Source organism: Mastacembelus armatus, chromosome 11, assembly GCF_900324485.2.
Source record: "Mastacembelus armatus chromosome 11, fMasArm1.2, whole genome shotgun sequence".
In the NCBI taxonomy this organism is placed as follows: Eukaryota; Metazoa; Chordata; class Actinopteri; order Synbranchiformes; family Mastacembelidae; genus Mastacembelus; species Mastacembelus armatus.
The window spans coordinates 19,668,167-19,682,461 of record NC_046643.1 but is presented as its reverse complement, the minus strand read 5'-3'; the positions used below and the strand labels follow the sequence as shown (position 1 = coordinate 19,682,461).

Sequence of the window (14,295 nt, the reverse complement as noted above, 5' to 3'; positions counted from 1 at the left end):
AGGCTTAGTGAGACCAGTCCAGCTTGGAGAAAGACGATCATCATCCAAACAGAAGAGGGTCATGTCTTTAACATGGACAATAGATGGAAGAAGCTCAGTGCTGCTCGTGTCAGCGTTTCTCCATCAGAGCAGAACATCATTGTGGTGAACCTGGCTGCATCCTGAAGCAAAGTTTTCAGAAGAGAGTCTCACCCTGAACCAGGAGCCCCAGGGTGGCCAGCAGTAGAGTCAGAGACATCATCATCCTCATCATCATCATGGTGCTGCCGGCGTGTGGGTGGCTCTGAAAGGCCTGGACGGCCACTGATCAACACTGGCCTCTTAACGTCTGGAGCACAGAGGCAGGACACATATGCAAACACACAGAGTCAGTCAGCTGCAGCTGTTCAACACAGTATCAGGATGTTTCCCCCTGTGCTGCAAGTAATGACCATATAAACTGAGTATGTACATCATTCCTGACACAATGGTGTCAAAACCCACTGTCTATACGTCCATCTGATTTTGAGGAAGAGCTATAAAGGCTGATGTGACTTCAGCTGTGGAAGAAGTTTGAGGCTTATTACAGAGAATAATTTTTAATATTTCATCAAAGTTGAGGTCTGTTTGTACAATGTGTGATTTGAAAAGCCTCAAAGTCAGACAAAGGTTTAGAGATAAATGCAGGTGTTTGTCACAATAAATTTAGTGACTACACTTTTAAAAAAGCTGATCCATAAATGTAATGAACACAAATAAAAATGATTAAAGAAAGATTTTTGTAGATATTTAATAAGTTGGTCAGTTTTTAACTGATATAGATTTAATGTAACATAAAGGGAAATCATTGAAATTTACCTACTTTATTTGAGTTTGGTGACATCTGGAATATAAAAAGCCACTTTTGCATCAGCAGCACCATGCTTCAGTGCTCTGAGACAGTTTATAGTCCTGAGAGTTGAACACTGGATGAGTGACAGCTGTCCTGCATGACAAGAGAAACCACAGAAATCCTCCTCATCAAAAACATGACTCTGATCTCCATCCTCATTTGGACTCTCCTCTGCTGCTGCTTCACAGGTAAAGTCCAAAGAATCCAACTCCTCTCCTCTATGAACATCCGTCACTGCGAAATTAAGCCAACAATTATTTTTGTCTCTGTTTCCTCAGGATGCAGAGGCCAGGTCACTGTGACTCAGGCTGGAGCAGTGAGCTCTGCTCTGGGAGGAGACGTCACCATCAGATGTAAGACCAGTCAGGATGTTTATGGATCAGTTGCTTTAGCCTGGTACCAACAGAGAGATGGAGAAACTCCTAAACTGCTCATTTACTATGCTAGCACTCGAGCATCGTGGACTCCAGGTCATTTTACAGGCAGTGGATCAAACTCTGACTTCACTCTGACCATCAGTGGAGTCCAGGCTGAAGATGCAGCAGTTTATTACTGTCAGAGTGAACACTGGTTAAACAATCAGGCTGTGTTCACACAGTGAAAAATGGTCGTACAAAAACCTCCCTCAGTCAGACTGAACAGAAACTGAACTGACTGCTGTAGCTGGAAACTACTGCAGAGACTGATAAAGTTCACTGAGGACACACATCAGTTAAACAGAGTCTATAGAACTCAATGAAACTTAAATTTATGTATCTATCGCCAATATCATGTCAAAGACATCTCAAGATATTTACCAAAATAAGACAATACAATTTAAAACAAAATTAATACAACATTCACTGCATAAAAAAACAACAGTATAGCAACAATAAAAGAAAAACAACATGCAGGTGTAAAAATGATTATCCACATTAAAAGTCCCCACTTATTAAAAACAGTAAGGAAAATTATTTCAAAGCCTGAGAACACAGGATCCTTTTAGACTCTAAATCTATGGGGAGCTTATTCCAAGGTTTATTTGTGAAATAGCTAAAAGTAGCTTCCCCATGCTTCGCTGTGGGCTTCAGGTTAATTAGCAAATTATGATTCTGTGATCTCAGGCTTCGTTTTCATGTGTTTCACACTAAAAAGTCTCTTAGATAATTAGCTGCAAGATCACGCAATGCTTTAACAGTCAACAATATACTGTAATCCTATAGTCAATCCTAAAAGAGATAGTCAGCGAGTTCGCAGTTCTTTAGATTGTAAACAGCTGACTTAGGTATGGATTTAAGGTAATTATTAAAATTCATATCAGATTCCAACCAAACAACTGGTTTTTCCTTTTGGAATTGCTCAGTATGGAAATGTGTAAAGATTAAAAGGAAGCCCAAGTATTGAACCCTGTGGGACCCCAGAGGCCATTGAAAGAGAAATTATAACGAGCAAGAGAAACAAAATATTTTATATCTGAAGATATGATTTGAACCAGTCCAATAACCAGTCCATGTTGTTCTATCAGCATCAGTATTAGGATGTATATCATTCACTATTTTGATCAGGGCTGTTTCTGTGCTTTAGTGCTTCCTGAAACCAGACTGAAATAGACCATGAGTATTATGTCTATCTATATAGTCCTTCAGCTGGGCATTAACCACTTTTTGAATAGTGTCAATAATAAGCAAATAAGAAGAAGAAGTAGAAATTTATATAGCACCTTTCTCAGACAGCTGTCACGAGGTCCTTCACGTATAGAAGCCATCATAAAATACAAAAACATTATGGAATGCACAGCATAAAAAAGGTACAGTGAGTCGTAACACCCCTGAGCCTATTTTGACTGAAATGCTTGATTAAAAAAAAGAATGTCTTGAGTTGCTTTTTAAAAGCATCTACAGAGCCCAACGAGCACAGGGAAAGAGGGAGTTTGTTCCAGAGTCTGGGAGCAAAAGCTTGAAAAGATCTGTCTCCGTGGGTCTTGAGAAGAGTGCGAGGGACCATCAGCAGATTCTGTCCTGCAGATCTCAGACTGGGAGCAGAACTGTAGGGTTGGATCAAGGCAGAAATATAGGGGTGAGTCTGTCCATGTAAAGCTCTAAATGTCAGGACTAGAATTTTGAACTGCTTTATGGGTCTGCAGTTATTAATGAAAGATGGATCTAAGAGGGACATGTTTAGCGCATGTTGTCATTCTGTCCCTGGCTGTCCAGGTGGTGTCCAGCAAATGATGTGGGCTTCATAGACATTGGGCCACTTTCTGGGAAAAACCCAGTCTGGTAGTGAGAGACAGCATCCATCCCACTTTGGATGGTGCTGCTCTCCTCTCCTAGAAATCTGCTCGATTTTATTATCCAACAATCCAGAGTGGGGACGGGGACGCAGAGGCTCAGTCTAAAATGCCTCTCTGCAGTTTCTTTAGAGCAGCCCCCCCCCCCAAAACGCTATAGAGACTGTCTGTCTGCCCCTCGAACATCCTCGAAGTTAACACGAGGAGTTATTCATAAAAACCTAATAAAAATTAGGACCACTCCTCTTACTGAACAGAAAAACAGAACAGTCAGATGTGGATATTAAATATTATGTCTTGTGGGAATTATTACTTCTATTACATTACAGCTTAAGGTATAAGGCAGTATTAGATTACTTTTATCATAATATGGATTAAACCTTTAAGGCATTATTACAGTATAATCATGAAGCATTCTAGTATGTGTGAAACAATAGTAGTTTAGACATGAACTTGTTTTTCAGTAATTGCAAGGTTTCCCACAGGATGAGAAATAAATTAGACATAACATCAGATAGGATGTGCCTGGTGCTTTTGTTGTTGAACTCTGTCTTACAGGGCAGGTTGACCTCTGCCAGGAGGCATAGCAACAGGGGATATCTCGGGACATCCCAGCGTTCTCAACCTATGGGAGAAGAACACGCCAGCTTCCTAAAGATTGCACATTTCACTCTGTAATATTATCACTGGGTTAAGGGAAAAATAGGGAGTCAGACTTCATGAACTGACAGAGAACACTGTTGGTGTTAGGGACAGTCTGACCCAGAGCTCTGCAACTGCTTTATTCAGTGTGTTAATAAACGGCTAATTTGAGACCATATTTATCTCCTCTGTTTTATCAATCAAACGAACACGCGGAACTGAGGGAGGACATTCCAGTTCCAACAGTCTCTAGGTCTAAATCTCTTCTCTGTTAGTAAATGATTTGATAACTGATCACCAAATTGACTTACTCTGTCTTACTGAAACCTGGCTGCAGCAGGATGAATATGTCAGTCTAAATGAATCAACCCCCCTCAGTCATAAAAATTGTCATGTTCATTGAAGCACAGGTCGAGGTGGAGGAGTAGCTGCAATCTACCAGTCAAACTGGAAAACAAAAACCAGTTCTACTTGTCCCTTACAGGTTTTAACTGAATTTCCAGACTTCCTGTCTGATTTAGTGCTTAGTTCAGATAAAGTCTTTATAGTGGAAGATTTTAACATTCATGTAGAAGTTGAAAATAATAGTCTCAGCACTGCATTTAATTCAATATTAGATTCAATTGGTTTCACTCAAAACGTTAATAAACCCACCCACTCTTTCAATCACACCCTTGATCTTGTTCTGACCTATGGCATCGAAATTGAACATTTACTCGTTTTTCGCCCCAAATCCTATTTTGTCAGACCACTCTTTAATAACTTTTGAATTTAAGATGATGGATCATGCAGCATTTGGAAGAAAATTCCACTACAGTAGATGTTTATCTGACAACGCTGTTGTTGACAGTGCTGTAACCTCACTGTGGGAAATGCTTGACATTTGACACATCACATAAGGAAAAACAATTCTAAGCTTTACATTGACCCTTATTTAGTTTAGGATAAAGGGAAATACTTGAACTTATTTCAGTTTGGTGACATTTAAATTACGGGCCAAGTGAGAAGGCAGGAAAACTGTCTTCATATAAGTGATTCTAAAACAACGTGAACAAAGGAAAAATGAGCATATTGTGATGTATATTAGGAGGTCATTGGCATAAAAGCTGATTTAATGATGGTGTGAATTAGCAACTAGGACATATTAAATGTCTAAAGAGAAACAAACTGTCTAATTATTCTGTGTAAGCACATACAGAATATACAGTAGTTGCTCTATAGACTCTATTTAACTGATGTGTGTCAGTGAACTGTATCAGTCTCTGTAGTAGTTTCCAGCTGCAGCAGTCAGTTCAGTTTCTGTTCAGTCTGACTGAGGGAGGTTTTTGTACGACCATTTTTCACTGTGTGAACACGTACTGACTGTTGATAACATGAAAACTCTGACAGTAATAAACTGCTGCATCTTCAGCCTGGACTCCACTGATGGTCAGAGTGAAGTCAGAGTTTGATCCACTGCCTGTAAAACGACCTGGAGTCCCTGATTCTCGAGTGCTAGCCCGGTAAATGAGCAGTTTAGGAGTTTCTCCATCTCTCTGTTGGTACCAGGCTAAATGATCTGATCCATGAACATTCTGACTGGTCTTACATCTGATGGTGACGGAGCCTCCCAGAGCAGAGCTCACTGCTCCAGGCTGAGTCACTGTGACCTGGCCTCTGGACTCTGAGGACACACAGACAAAAACATAAAGCAGCCTCATGGTTTTGTTGGCTTCATTTCACAGCGACGGATGTTCATAGAGGAGAGGAGTTGGATTCTCTGGACTTTACCTGTGAAGCAGCAGCAGAGGAGAGTCCAGATGAGGACGGAGATCAGAGTCATGTTTTTGATGAGGAGGATTTCTGTGGCTTCTGTTGTCATGAAGGACAGCTGTCAGTCATCCAGTGTTCAACTCTCAGGACTATAAACTGTCCCAGAGCACTGGAGCATGGTGCTGCTGATGCAAAGTGGCTCTCTATGGAAATGTTCTGACTGAGTCCAACAGGGACTTGGATCACTCTGATCAGGCTGATTATCAATGGAAGACAAAATTTTGGGGAACATTTTCCAAATCTATACTGCAGGATTTTGGATTTATTCTTCCACAGATATTATCTGGTCAAAATGTCTCAATTCTTTTGAACTTTTATTGTTGGATTAATTAAGGAAAAAATATTTTTGAAAATAATAAAAAATATATTCAAAATACTGTATTTGAAGCCATTGTAGTTCTTTTTTCATTCCATATGTGGTATAATTTTTTTTTCAACCAGACTGTTTTTGTTGAGTTTGTTTGTTTCAGACTCAAAGAGCCGAGTCTCTGCACTGAGAGGTTTTTGTACGACGCCTCAATCAGTTTGTATCACTGTGGTACACGTTCGGTGGAGGAACCAGACTGGAGTTTGGAAGTAAGTTTCTGCACAAATACTAAATATAATATTGTAAAGTGACATTTTAAATTCTGTTTTTAATGTTTCTGCCTGATCAAACTTTCATTTATATTTGTAATTTGTTTAGTATTTATGGTTTTATTCCACCTCCTTCATGAAGGTGAACTCAGAGCAGTTTGATTCAACTTGTTTCTACAAATTTCTACAAATTTCAGTCATGTTCAAATTTAAATCACTTCCACAAACACTGAAAGTCTATAATGACTAAGAAAATCTTTAGATTTTCCACCACAATAACTATTATCACAGTGACTTTGAATTTGACTTAATCTACAAAACAGTGAAGATAAAGATGAATATTTGAAAATCTACAAAACTGTTGTTCTTGTATCACATGTTATTATAAATGTGGCTTGAAATCATGTGAACAGTTTGTTAAACAATGACTGAAATCAACATGAAGTTCATTCAGGTCATTTTCTGTGTTTGTTTCTTTCACTAAATATTTGAATGTAAATATTTTGGATGTTTTTGATGATCCAGTTTTGTATCGTCTGTAGTTTGACATATTTCAGGTCAAACTGTGAGCTGACTGTCTCTGTGCTGATGTGCATGAGAGGTTTGTTAAAGGGAAGTGAAACAATGTGTGAGTCAGTGACTGGTGGAGCAGAAAAACCATCTGACACAAAGTCCTTAAAGGAGAAAATCCACTCTGACACAGGAAAGGTGTCCAGGTGTGTGCTGTTTGATTGACAGCTGTGTGGTACCTGTGCTCTAAGCCGATCGGTGTCTCCTAGGTGATGTCCGTCCCACCCTGACGGTGCTGGGCCCCTCCAGCCAGGAGCTGCAGCAGGGGAAGGCCACGCTCATGTGCCTGGCCAACAAGGGCTTCCCCTCAGACTGGAGTCTGGCCTGGAAGGTGGACGGCAGCAGCAGCAGCTGGGAGGAGAGCAGGAGCCCCGGGGTGCTGGGGAAGGACGGCCGCTACAGCTGGAGCAGCACCCTGAGGCTCCCTGCAGACCAGTGGGGGAAGGTGGGCTCTGTGACCTGTGAGGCCACCCAGGGCTCCCAGAGTCCGGTCACAGAGACACTGAGGAGAGACCAGTGCTCCCAGTCCTGACCTGACTCACTGGGACTCCAATACTGGTTTTACTCTGATTCTAGTTTTACTCTGCTCTCTGCAAATCTGTCTCTTTGTTTAGAATAAAAGATTTCAATAGTGATGTTTTTCTGCTCATGGTGATGCTGACACTGTTCACATTTGAAGATAATAAAGTTTGTCTTTGAATCAACAAAGTTTCTGTGGATGTTATTAGTTCAAATGTCTTTTATTTATAATCTACAAGTATTAACATCCTGCTAGAATATGATGATCAGTCTGTATTTTTAGAGGTGATTCTATTAAAACTCTCTGAGATTATTTAACTCTCAGTCCAACATAGTGTCTTAGTTTTGCAGTGAGAGAACAAAGCAGCAGGTATTAATGTGGGCAACAGTGATGAAGGAGGCCATGTTGAAATGTCCTTTGAATTAATCTACAACAGTTTGAACACTGAACATTGACAACATCCACATTTAACATTTCTATTATGGAAAAGTTAATACAAATCATTTAGTGTTCAAATTCAGTAAATCAACTTATCACTTGTTATGTTTGTTGGGTTTTCTAACAAAATATCTGTAGTTTTCATGATATAAATATATTAATCCACTATAAAATTATGTTAATATTCCTGTTTTGATCTGTATTATCTGTTTTGAGAACAGGTGTATTTTATTTTATTATACCAATTTAAATTTTATTACAATCATGCTTTAACTATTTACTTTATTAACTATAAAATTCTACATTGTCAAAATGTCCTAATTATATTTAACTGTGAAACATGTTTGTAGTCATGTTTCTCAGTGTTTCAGTTTCTGTGCAGCTGTCACTTCACATCAGTTCCTCAGCAGCTGAGGGAGGTTTTTGTACGACGTTATTTCACTGTGTGAACGGGAAGCTGTTATCCTGCTGACAATAATAAACTCCTGCATCTTCAGCCTGAACTCTGCTGATGGTCAGAGTGAAGTCAGTCCCAGACTGACTCCCACTGAAACGATCAGAAACTCCAGACTGACGTGATGCAGCATTATAAATCAGGAGTTTAGGAGCTTCTCCAGGCTTCTGAAGGTACCACTGCAAATCATTACTAACATGACAACTGGCTTTACATCTGATGTTGACAGTCTGTCCTGGAACAACAGACTGAGCTCCAGGAGACTGAGTCAGGGTGATTTGTCCTGATGAACCTGGAAAACATGAAAAAGAGGAGAAGGCTTATTGAGACCAGTCCAGCTTGGAGAAAGACGATCATCATCCAAAGAGACGAGGATCATGTCTTTAACATGGACAATAGATGGAAGAAGCTCAGTGCTGCTCGTGTCAGCGTTTCTCCATCAGAGCAGAACATCATTGTGGTGAACCTGGCTGCATCCTGAAGCAAAGTTTTCAGAAGAGTCTCACCCTGAACCAGGAGCCCCAGGGTGGCAAGCAGTAGAGTCAGAGACATCATCATCATTATGCTGCCGGTGTGTCGGTGGCTCTGAAAGGCCTGGACGGCAACTGATCAACACGGGCCTCTTAACATCTGGAGCACAGAGGCAGGACACATATGCAAACACACAGAGTCAGTCAGCTGCAGCTGTTCAACACAGTATCAGGATGTTTCCCCCTGTGCTGCAAGTAACGACCATATAAACTGAGTATGTACATCATTCCTGACACAATGGTGTCACAACCCACTGTATATACGTCCATCTGATTTTGATGAAGAGCTATAAAGGCTGATGTGACTTCAGCTGTGGAAGAAGTTTGAGGCTTATTACAGAGAATAATTTTTAATATTTCATCAAAGTTGAGGTCTGTTTGTGCAATGTGTGATTTGAAAAGCCTCAAAGTCAGACAAAGGTTTAGAGATAAATGCAGGTGTTTTTCACAATAAATTTAGTGACTACACTTTTAAAAAAGCTGACCCAGAAATAGAAATGAAAACAAATATAAAAAGTAAAAAACTGTTTGAAGAAAGATTTTTGTAGATATTTAATAAGTCAGATAAGGAAAACCAATTCCAAGTTTCTAACTGAAATATATTTAATGTAACATGAAGGGAAATCATTGAAATTTACCTACTTTATTTGAGTTTGGTGACATCTGGAATATAAAAAGGTTGAGAGGCCAAAAACCTTCCTTTAATTAGTGATTGTATTAATAATTGAAAGAAGGGAGATATTGTGATGTATAATAGGAGGTCATCAGCATAAAAGCTGATTTTGGGATAGTGTGCATTCAAAGATGCTTTTGGGATTTTCAAATGGAAATGACTTGGTAAAAGAAAAGTTTAAAGAGGAACAATTCAAGTATATGCACTGATTCTTTGTAAGTAAGTTGATCTATAGACTCTGTTTAACTGATGTGTTTCAGTGAACTGTATCAGTCTCTGCAGTAGTTTCCAGCTGCAGCAGTCAGTTCAGTTTCTGTTCAGTCTGACTGAGGGAGGTTTTTGTACGACCATTTTTCACTGTGTGAACACGTACTGACTGTTGATGTAGTGTTGACTCTGACAGTAATAAACTGCTGCATCTTCAGCCTGGACTCCACTGATGGTCAGAGTGAAGTCAGAGTTTGATCCACTGCCTGTAAAACGACCTGGAGTCCCTGATTCTCGAGTGCTAGACCAGTAAATGAGCAGCTTAGGAGTTTCTCCATCTCTCTGTTGGTACCAGGCTAAGAGATGGTAATTGCTCCAAACACGAACATTCTGACTGGTCTTACAGCTGATGGTGACGGAGCCTCCCAGAGCAGAGCTCACTGCTCCAGGCTGAGTCACTGTGACCTGGCCTCTGGACTCTGAGGACACACAGACAAAAACATAAAGCAGCCTCATGGTTTTTTCGGCTTCATTTCACAGCGACGGATGTTCATAGAGGAGAGGAGTTGGATTCTCTGGACTTTACCTGTGAAGCAGCAGCAGAGGAGAGTCCAGATGAGGACGGAGATCAGAGTCATGTTTTTGATGAGGAGGATTTCTGTGGCTTCTGTTGTCATGAAGGACAGCTGTCAGTCATCCAGTGTTCAACTCTCAGGACTATAAACTGTCCCAGAGCACTGGAGCATGGTGCTGCTGATGCAAAGTGGCTCTCTATGGAAATGTTCTGACTGAGTCCAACAGGGACTTGGATCACTCTGATCAGGCTCATTATTAATGGAAGACAATCTTATTGGGAATATTTTCCAAACCTATACTGCAGGATTTTGGATTTATTCTCCGACAGTTGCTCAAAATGCCTGAATTATTTTGTACATTTATTGTTGAATTAAGAATTTTTTTTTTTTGAAAATAATGGAAAATATTTTCAAAATACTGTATGTGAAGCCATTGTAGTTATTTTTTATTTCATGTGGGACAAATAGTTTTCAACAACTGTTGAGTTTGTTTGTTTCAGACTCAGAGAGCCGAGTCTCTGCACTGAGAGGTTTTCGTACGACGCCTCAATCAGTTTATATCACTGTGGTGGACTTTTGGTGGAGGAACCAGACTGGAGTTTGGATGTAAGTTTCTGCACAAATACTAAATATAATATTGTAAAGTGACATTTTAAATTCTGTTTTTAATGTTTCTGCCTGATCAAACTTTCATTTATATTTGTAATTTGTTTAGTATTTATGGTTTTATTCCACCTCCTTCATGAAGGTGAACTCAGAGCAGTTTGATTCAAGTTGTTTCTACAAATTTCTGTCATGTTTAAATTTAAATCACTTCCACAAACCACCACAATAACTATTATCACAGTGACTTTGAATTTGACTTAATCTAAAAAACAGTGAAGATAAAGATGGATATTTGAAAATCTACAAAACTGTTGTTCTTGTGTCACATGTTATTTTAAATGTGCCTTGAAATGATGTGAACAGTTTGTTAAACAATGACTGAAACATGAAGTTCATTCAGGTCATTTTCTGTGTTTGTTTCTTTCACTAAATATTTGAATGTAAATATTTTTGATGTTTTTGATGATCCAGTTTTGTATCATCTGTAGTTTGACATATTTCAGGTCAAACTGTGAGCTGACTGTCTCTGTGCTGATGTGCATGAGAGGTTTGTTAAAGGGAAGTGAAACAATGTGTGAGTCAGTGACTGGTGGAGCAGAAAAACCATCTGACACAAAGTCCTTAAAGGAGAAAATCCACTCTGACACAGGAAAGGTGTCCAGGTGTGTGCCGTTTGATTGACAGCTGTGTGGTACCTGTGCTCTAAGCCGATCGGTGTCTCCTAGGTGATGTCCGTCCCACCCTGACGGTGCTGGGCCCCTCCAGCCAGGAGCTGCAGCAGGGGAAGGCCACGCTCATGTGCCTGGCCAACAAGGGCTTCCCCTCAGACTGGAGTCTGACCTGGAAGGTGGACGGCAGGAGCAGCAGCAGGGAGGAGAGCAGGAGCCCCGGGGTGCTGGGGAAGGACGGCCGCTACAGCTGGAGCAGCACCCTGAGGCTCCCTGCAGACCAGTGGGGGAAGGTGGGCACCGTGACCTGTGAGGCCACCCAGGGCTCCCAGAGTCCGGTCACAGAGACACTGAGGAGAGACCAGTGTTCCCAGTCCTGACCTGACTCACTGGGACTGTGATACTGGTTTTACTCTTAAACTGTCTCACTTTGAAAATCTCTTTCTATGTTTTTTCTTACTTCCAGATATGTTTGCTAGTTTTCTGATTGTGTCAAAGTTTCCAGACTAATAAAGATCTGATCATCAAATCAATTCTGTTTCACTGTCATTTATTTATTAGGTCATTTTAACATCAAAACACACAACACATTTGATCAGCATATAGCGACACAGAGGGATCAGGGAAAAACTACTTTCAAATAAAAATATTTTTACATGTGAACAGAATCTGAAAGAGCTGACAACAGACACTATGATGGACTTTCTTTTCAAAATAAAAGCATTAAATGTTTAATCCAGACATTCAAAGTCTAAATCAACATCATGAGAAAAATTAAATTAAAACTTTTTCTTTGCTGTTGTTTGGAGGAGAAACACCTCATTCTGTTGAACATCAAACCAACAGAAAAATACACGCAACAATACAAATCTGTGCTTTGTTAATAATGTTGGACGTACTACATTTACTCATCTGAAAACTGCAGCAGATCTGTTGTTACTAACACTTGAATAAATATATTAAAAACAAAGAACAGGTTGACACAGTCTATAGTTCAGTAATGGCTCAAATATTTGATGTATATATGAAAAAATATAGGATATAAAATAGGAACTTGACAGAGGGGTCCTTTGAAGTGCAGTTGTTTGTATAGAGGGAGAAGAGCAGTGGGGAGAGAGCACATCCGTGAGGAGCTCCAGTGCTGATTATATGGGTGCTGGATGTGAATTTTCCCAGCCTCACTAGCTGCTGCCTGTCTCTCAGAAAGCTGTTGATCCACTGACAGACGGAGGTGGGTATGGAGAACTGAGTTAATTTTGGCAGGAAGAGGTTTGGGATGATGGTGTTAAAGGCAGAGCTAAAATCCACAAACAGGATCCTCACATAAGTCCCTGGGCTGTCTAGATGTCGCAGAACATAATGCAGTTCCATATTGACTGCATTGTCCACAGACCTGTTTGCTCTATGTGCAAACTGATGAGGATCCAGGAACGGTTCAGTAATGTTCTTCAGGGGGGCCAGCACCAGTGTTTCAAATGACAATGACCACAGACATTAGAGCCACAGGCCTGTAATTATTTGTAATTTTGGATTTCTTTGGAATGGGGATGATGGTGGAGCATTTGAAGCATGAAGGGACTTTGCACAGCTCCAGTGATTTGTTGAAGATCTGTCTAAAGATGGGAGCCAGCTGGTCAGCACAGAATTTCAAACAGGCTGATGTAACACAATCTGGGCCTGGTGCTTCCTTTCTCTTCTTCTTCCGGAAGACGGAAGTGCAGGTGTGGGGAAGAGGGGGGTTGCAGGAGGTGTTAATGGTTGTGTGTTCAGAGCGAGTGTGGGGTGTTTTTTCACACCTGCAATAAAACAGATTGATTCTCACAGTGCTGGGGGATTGTGTCTTGTAGTTGCTGATACCATTCAGACCTTTCCATACTGATGCTGAGTCACTGGAAGAGAACTGAATCCTTAGCTTTTCAGAGTAATTCCTCTTTGCCACTCTGATTTCCTTTTCCAGTGTGTATTTGGCCTGTTTATACAAGACTTGGTCCCCCTTCCTGTTTGCATCTTCTTTGATCTGACCGTGCTGTCTGAGTTTTGCAGTGAACCATGGTTTGTCATTGTTGTAGGTTAAATGAGTCCTGGCAGGAATGCACATATCTTCACAGAAACTGATATAAGATGTTACAGATTCCGTGAACTTATCAAACGGGGTCAATTCAGACCTTTTACTAAGGGAACACAACTGCAAGTACTTTGGTCAGTGCAGTTAATAATCCAGGTCATAAATCCTATTTGCTGGGTGGGTATCTCACCTGGAACAACACCTGCAGCTAAATGCGCAACTTCTATTGGTCATCGACCTGTCAGTCAACCAGGTTGTGCTGTGATTGGCTGCGGAGATGAGGGGCGGGAGAGAAAACTAACCCAGAGCCACCGGAGGCAAAATGTACTTTGTGGTCAAACCTCTGTTGTTTTGAGGTTTAGTGCAGCTGTCACTTCACATCAGTTCCTCTGCAGCTGAGGAAGGTTTTTGTACAATGTTGTGTCACTGTGTGAACGAGCTGTAATCCTGCTGACAGTAATAAACTCCTGCATCTTCAGCCTGAACTCTACTGATGGTCAGAGTGAAGTCAGTCCCAGATCCACTTCCACTGAAACGATCAGAAACTCCAGACTGATTCTAGCTGCATAAATCAGGAGTTTAGGAGCTTCTCCAGGTTTCTGAAGGTACCAGTGCAATTCCAAACTAAAACTTGAACTTTACATCTGATGTTGACAGTCTGTCCTGGAACAACAGACTGAGATCCAGGAGACTGAGTCAGGGTGATTTGTCCTGATGAACCTGGAAAACATGAAAAAGAGGAGAAGTCTTATTGAGACCAGTCCAGCTTGGAGAAAGACGATCATCATCCAAACAGAAGAAGATCATGTCTTAAACATG

General features: G+C 40.7%; 3 gene segments (V, D, J or C); 1 reads left to right on the top strand and 2 right to left on the bottom strand.

Moving 5' to 3' along the window:
• Positions 1–7,419: 7,419 nt before the first annotated feature.
• Positions 7,420–8,710, bottom strand: LOC113126913 (immunoglobulin kappa variable 3-20-like). The segment is given in 2 exon segments: positions 7,420–8,444; positions 8,659–8,710. Coding segments are annotated over 2 exon segments (360 nt in total).
• A 1,011-nt stretch (positions 8,711–9,721) lies between these two features.
• On the bottom strand, positions 9,722–10,200 carry LOC113126899 (Ig kappa chain V region 3381-like; the record flags this gene model as incomplete). The annotated part of the segment is given in 2 exon segments: positions 9,722–10,041; positions 10,149–10,200. Coding segments are annotated over 2 exon segments (372 nt in total), but the record flags the coding sequence as incomplete, so codon positions are not given.
• Positions 10,201–10,396: 196 nt separating this feature from the next.
• Positions 10,397–11,944, top strand: LOC113126308 (Ig kappa-b4 chain C region-like). The segment is given in 3 exon segments: positions 10,397–10,438; positions 10,692–10,743; positions 11,469–11,944. Coding segments are annotated over 3 exon segments (417 nt in total).
• The last annotated feature ends 2,351 nt before the right edge of the window (positions 11,945–14,295 follow it).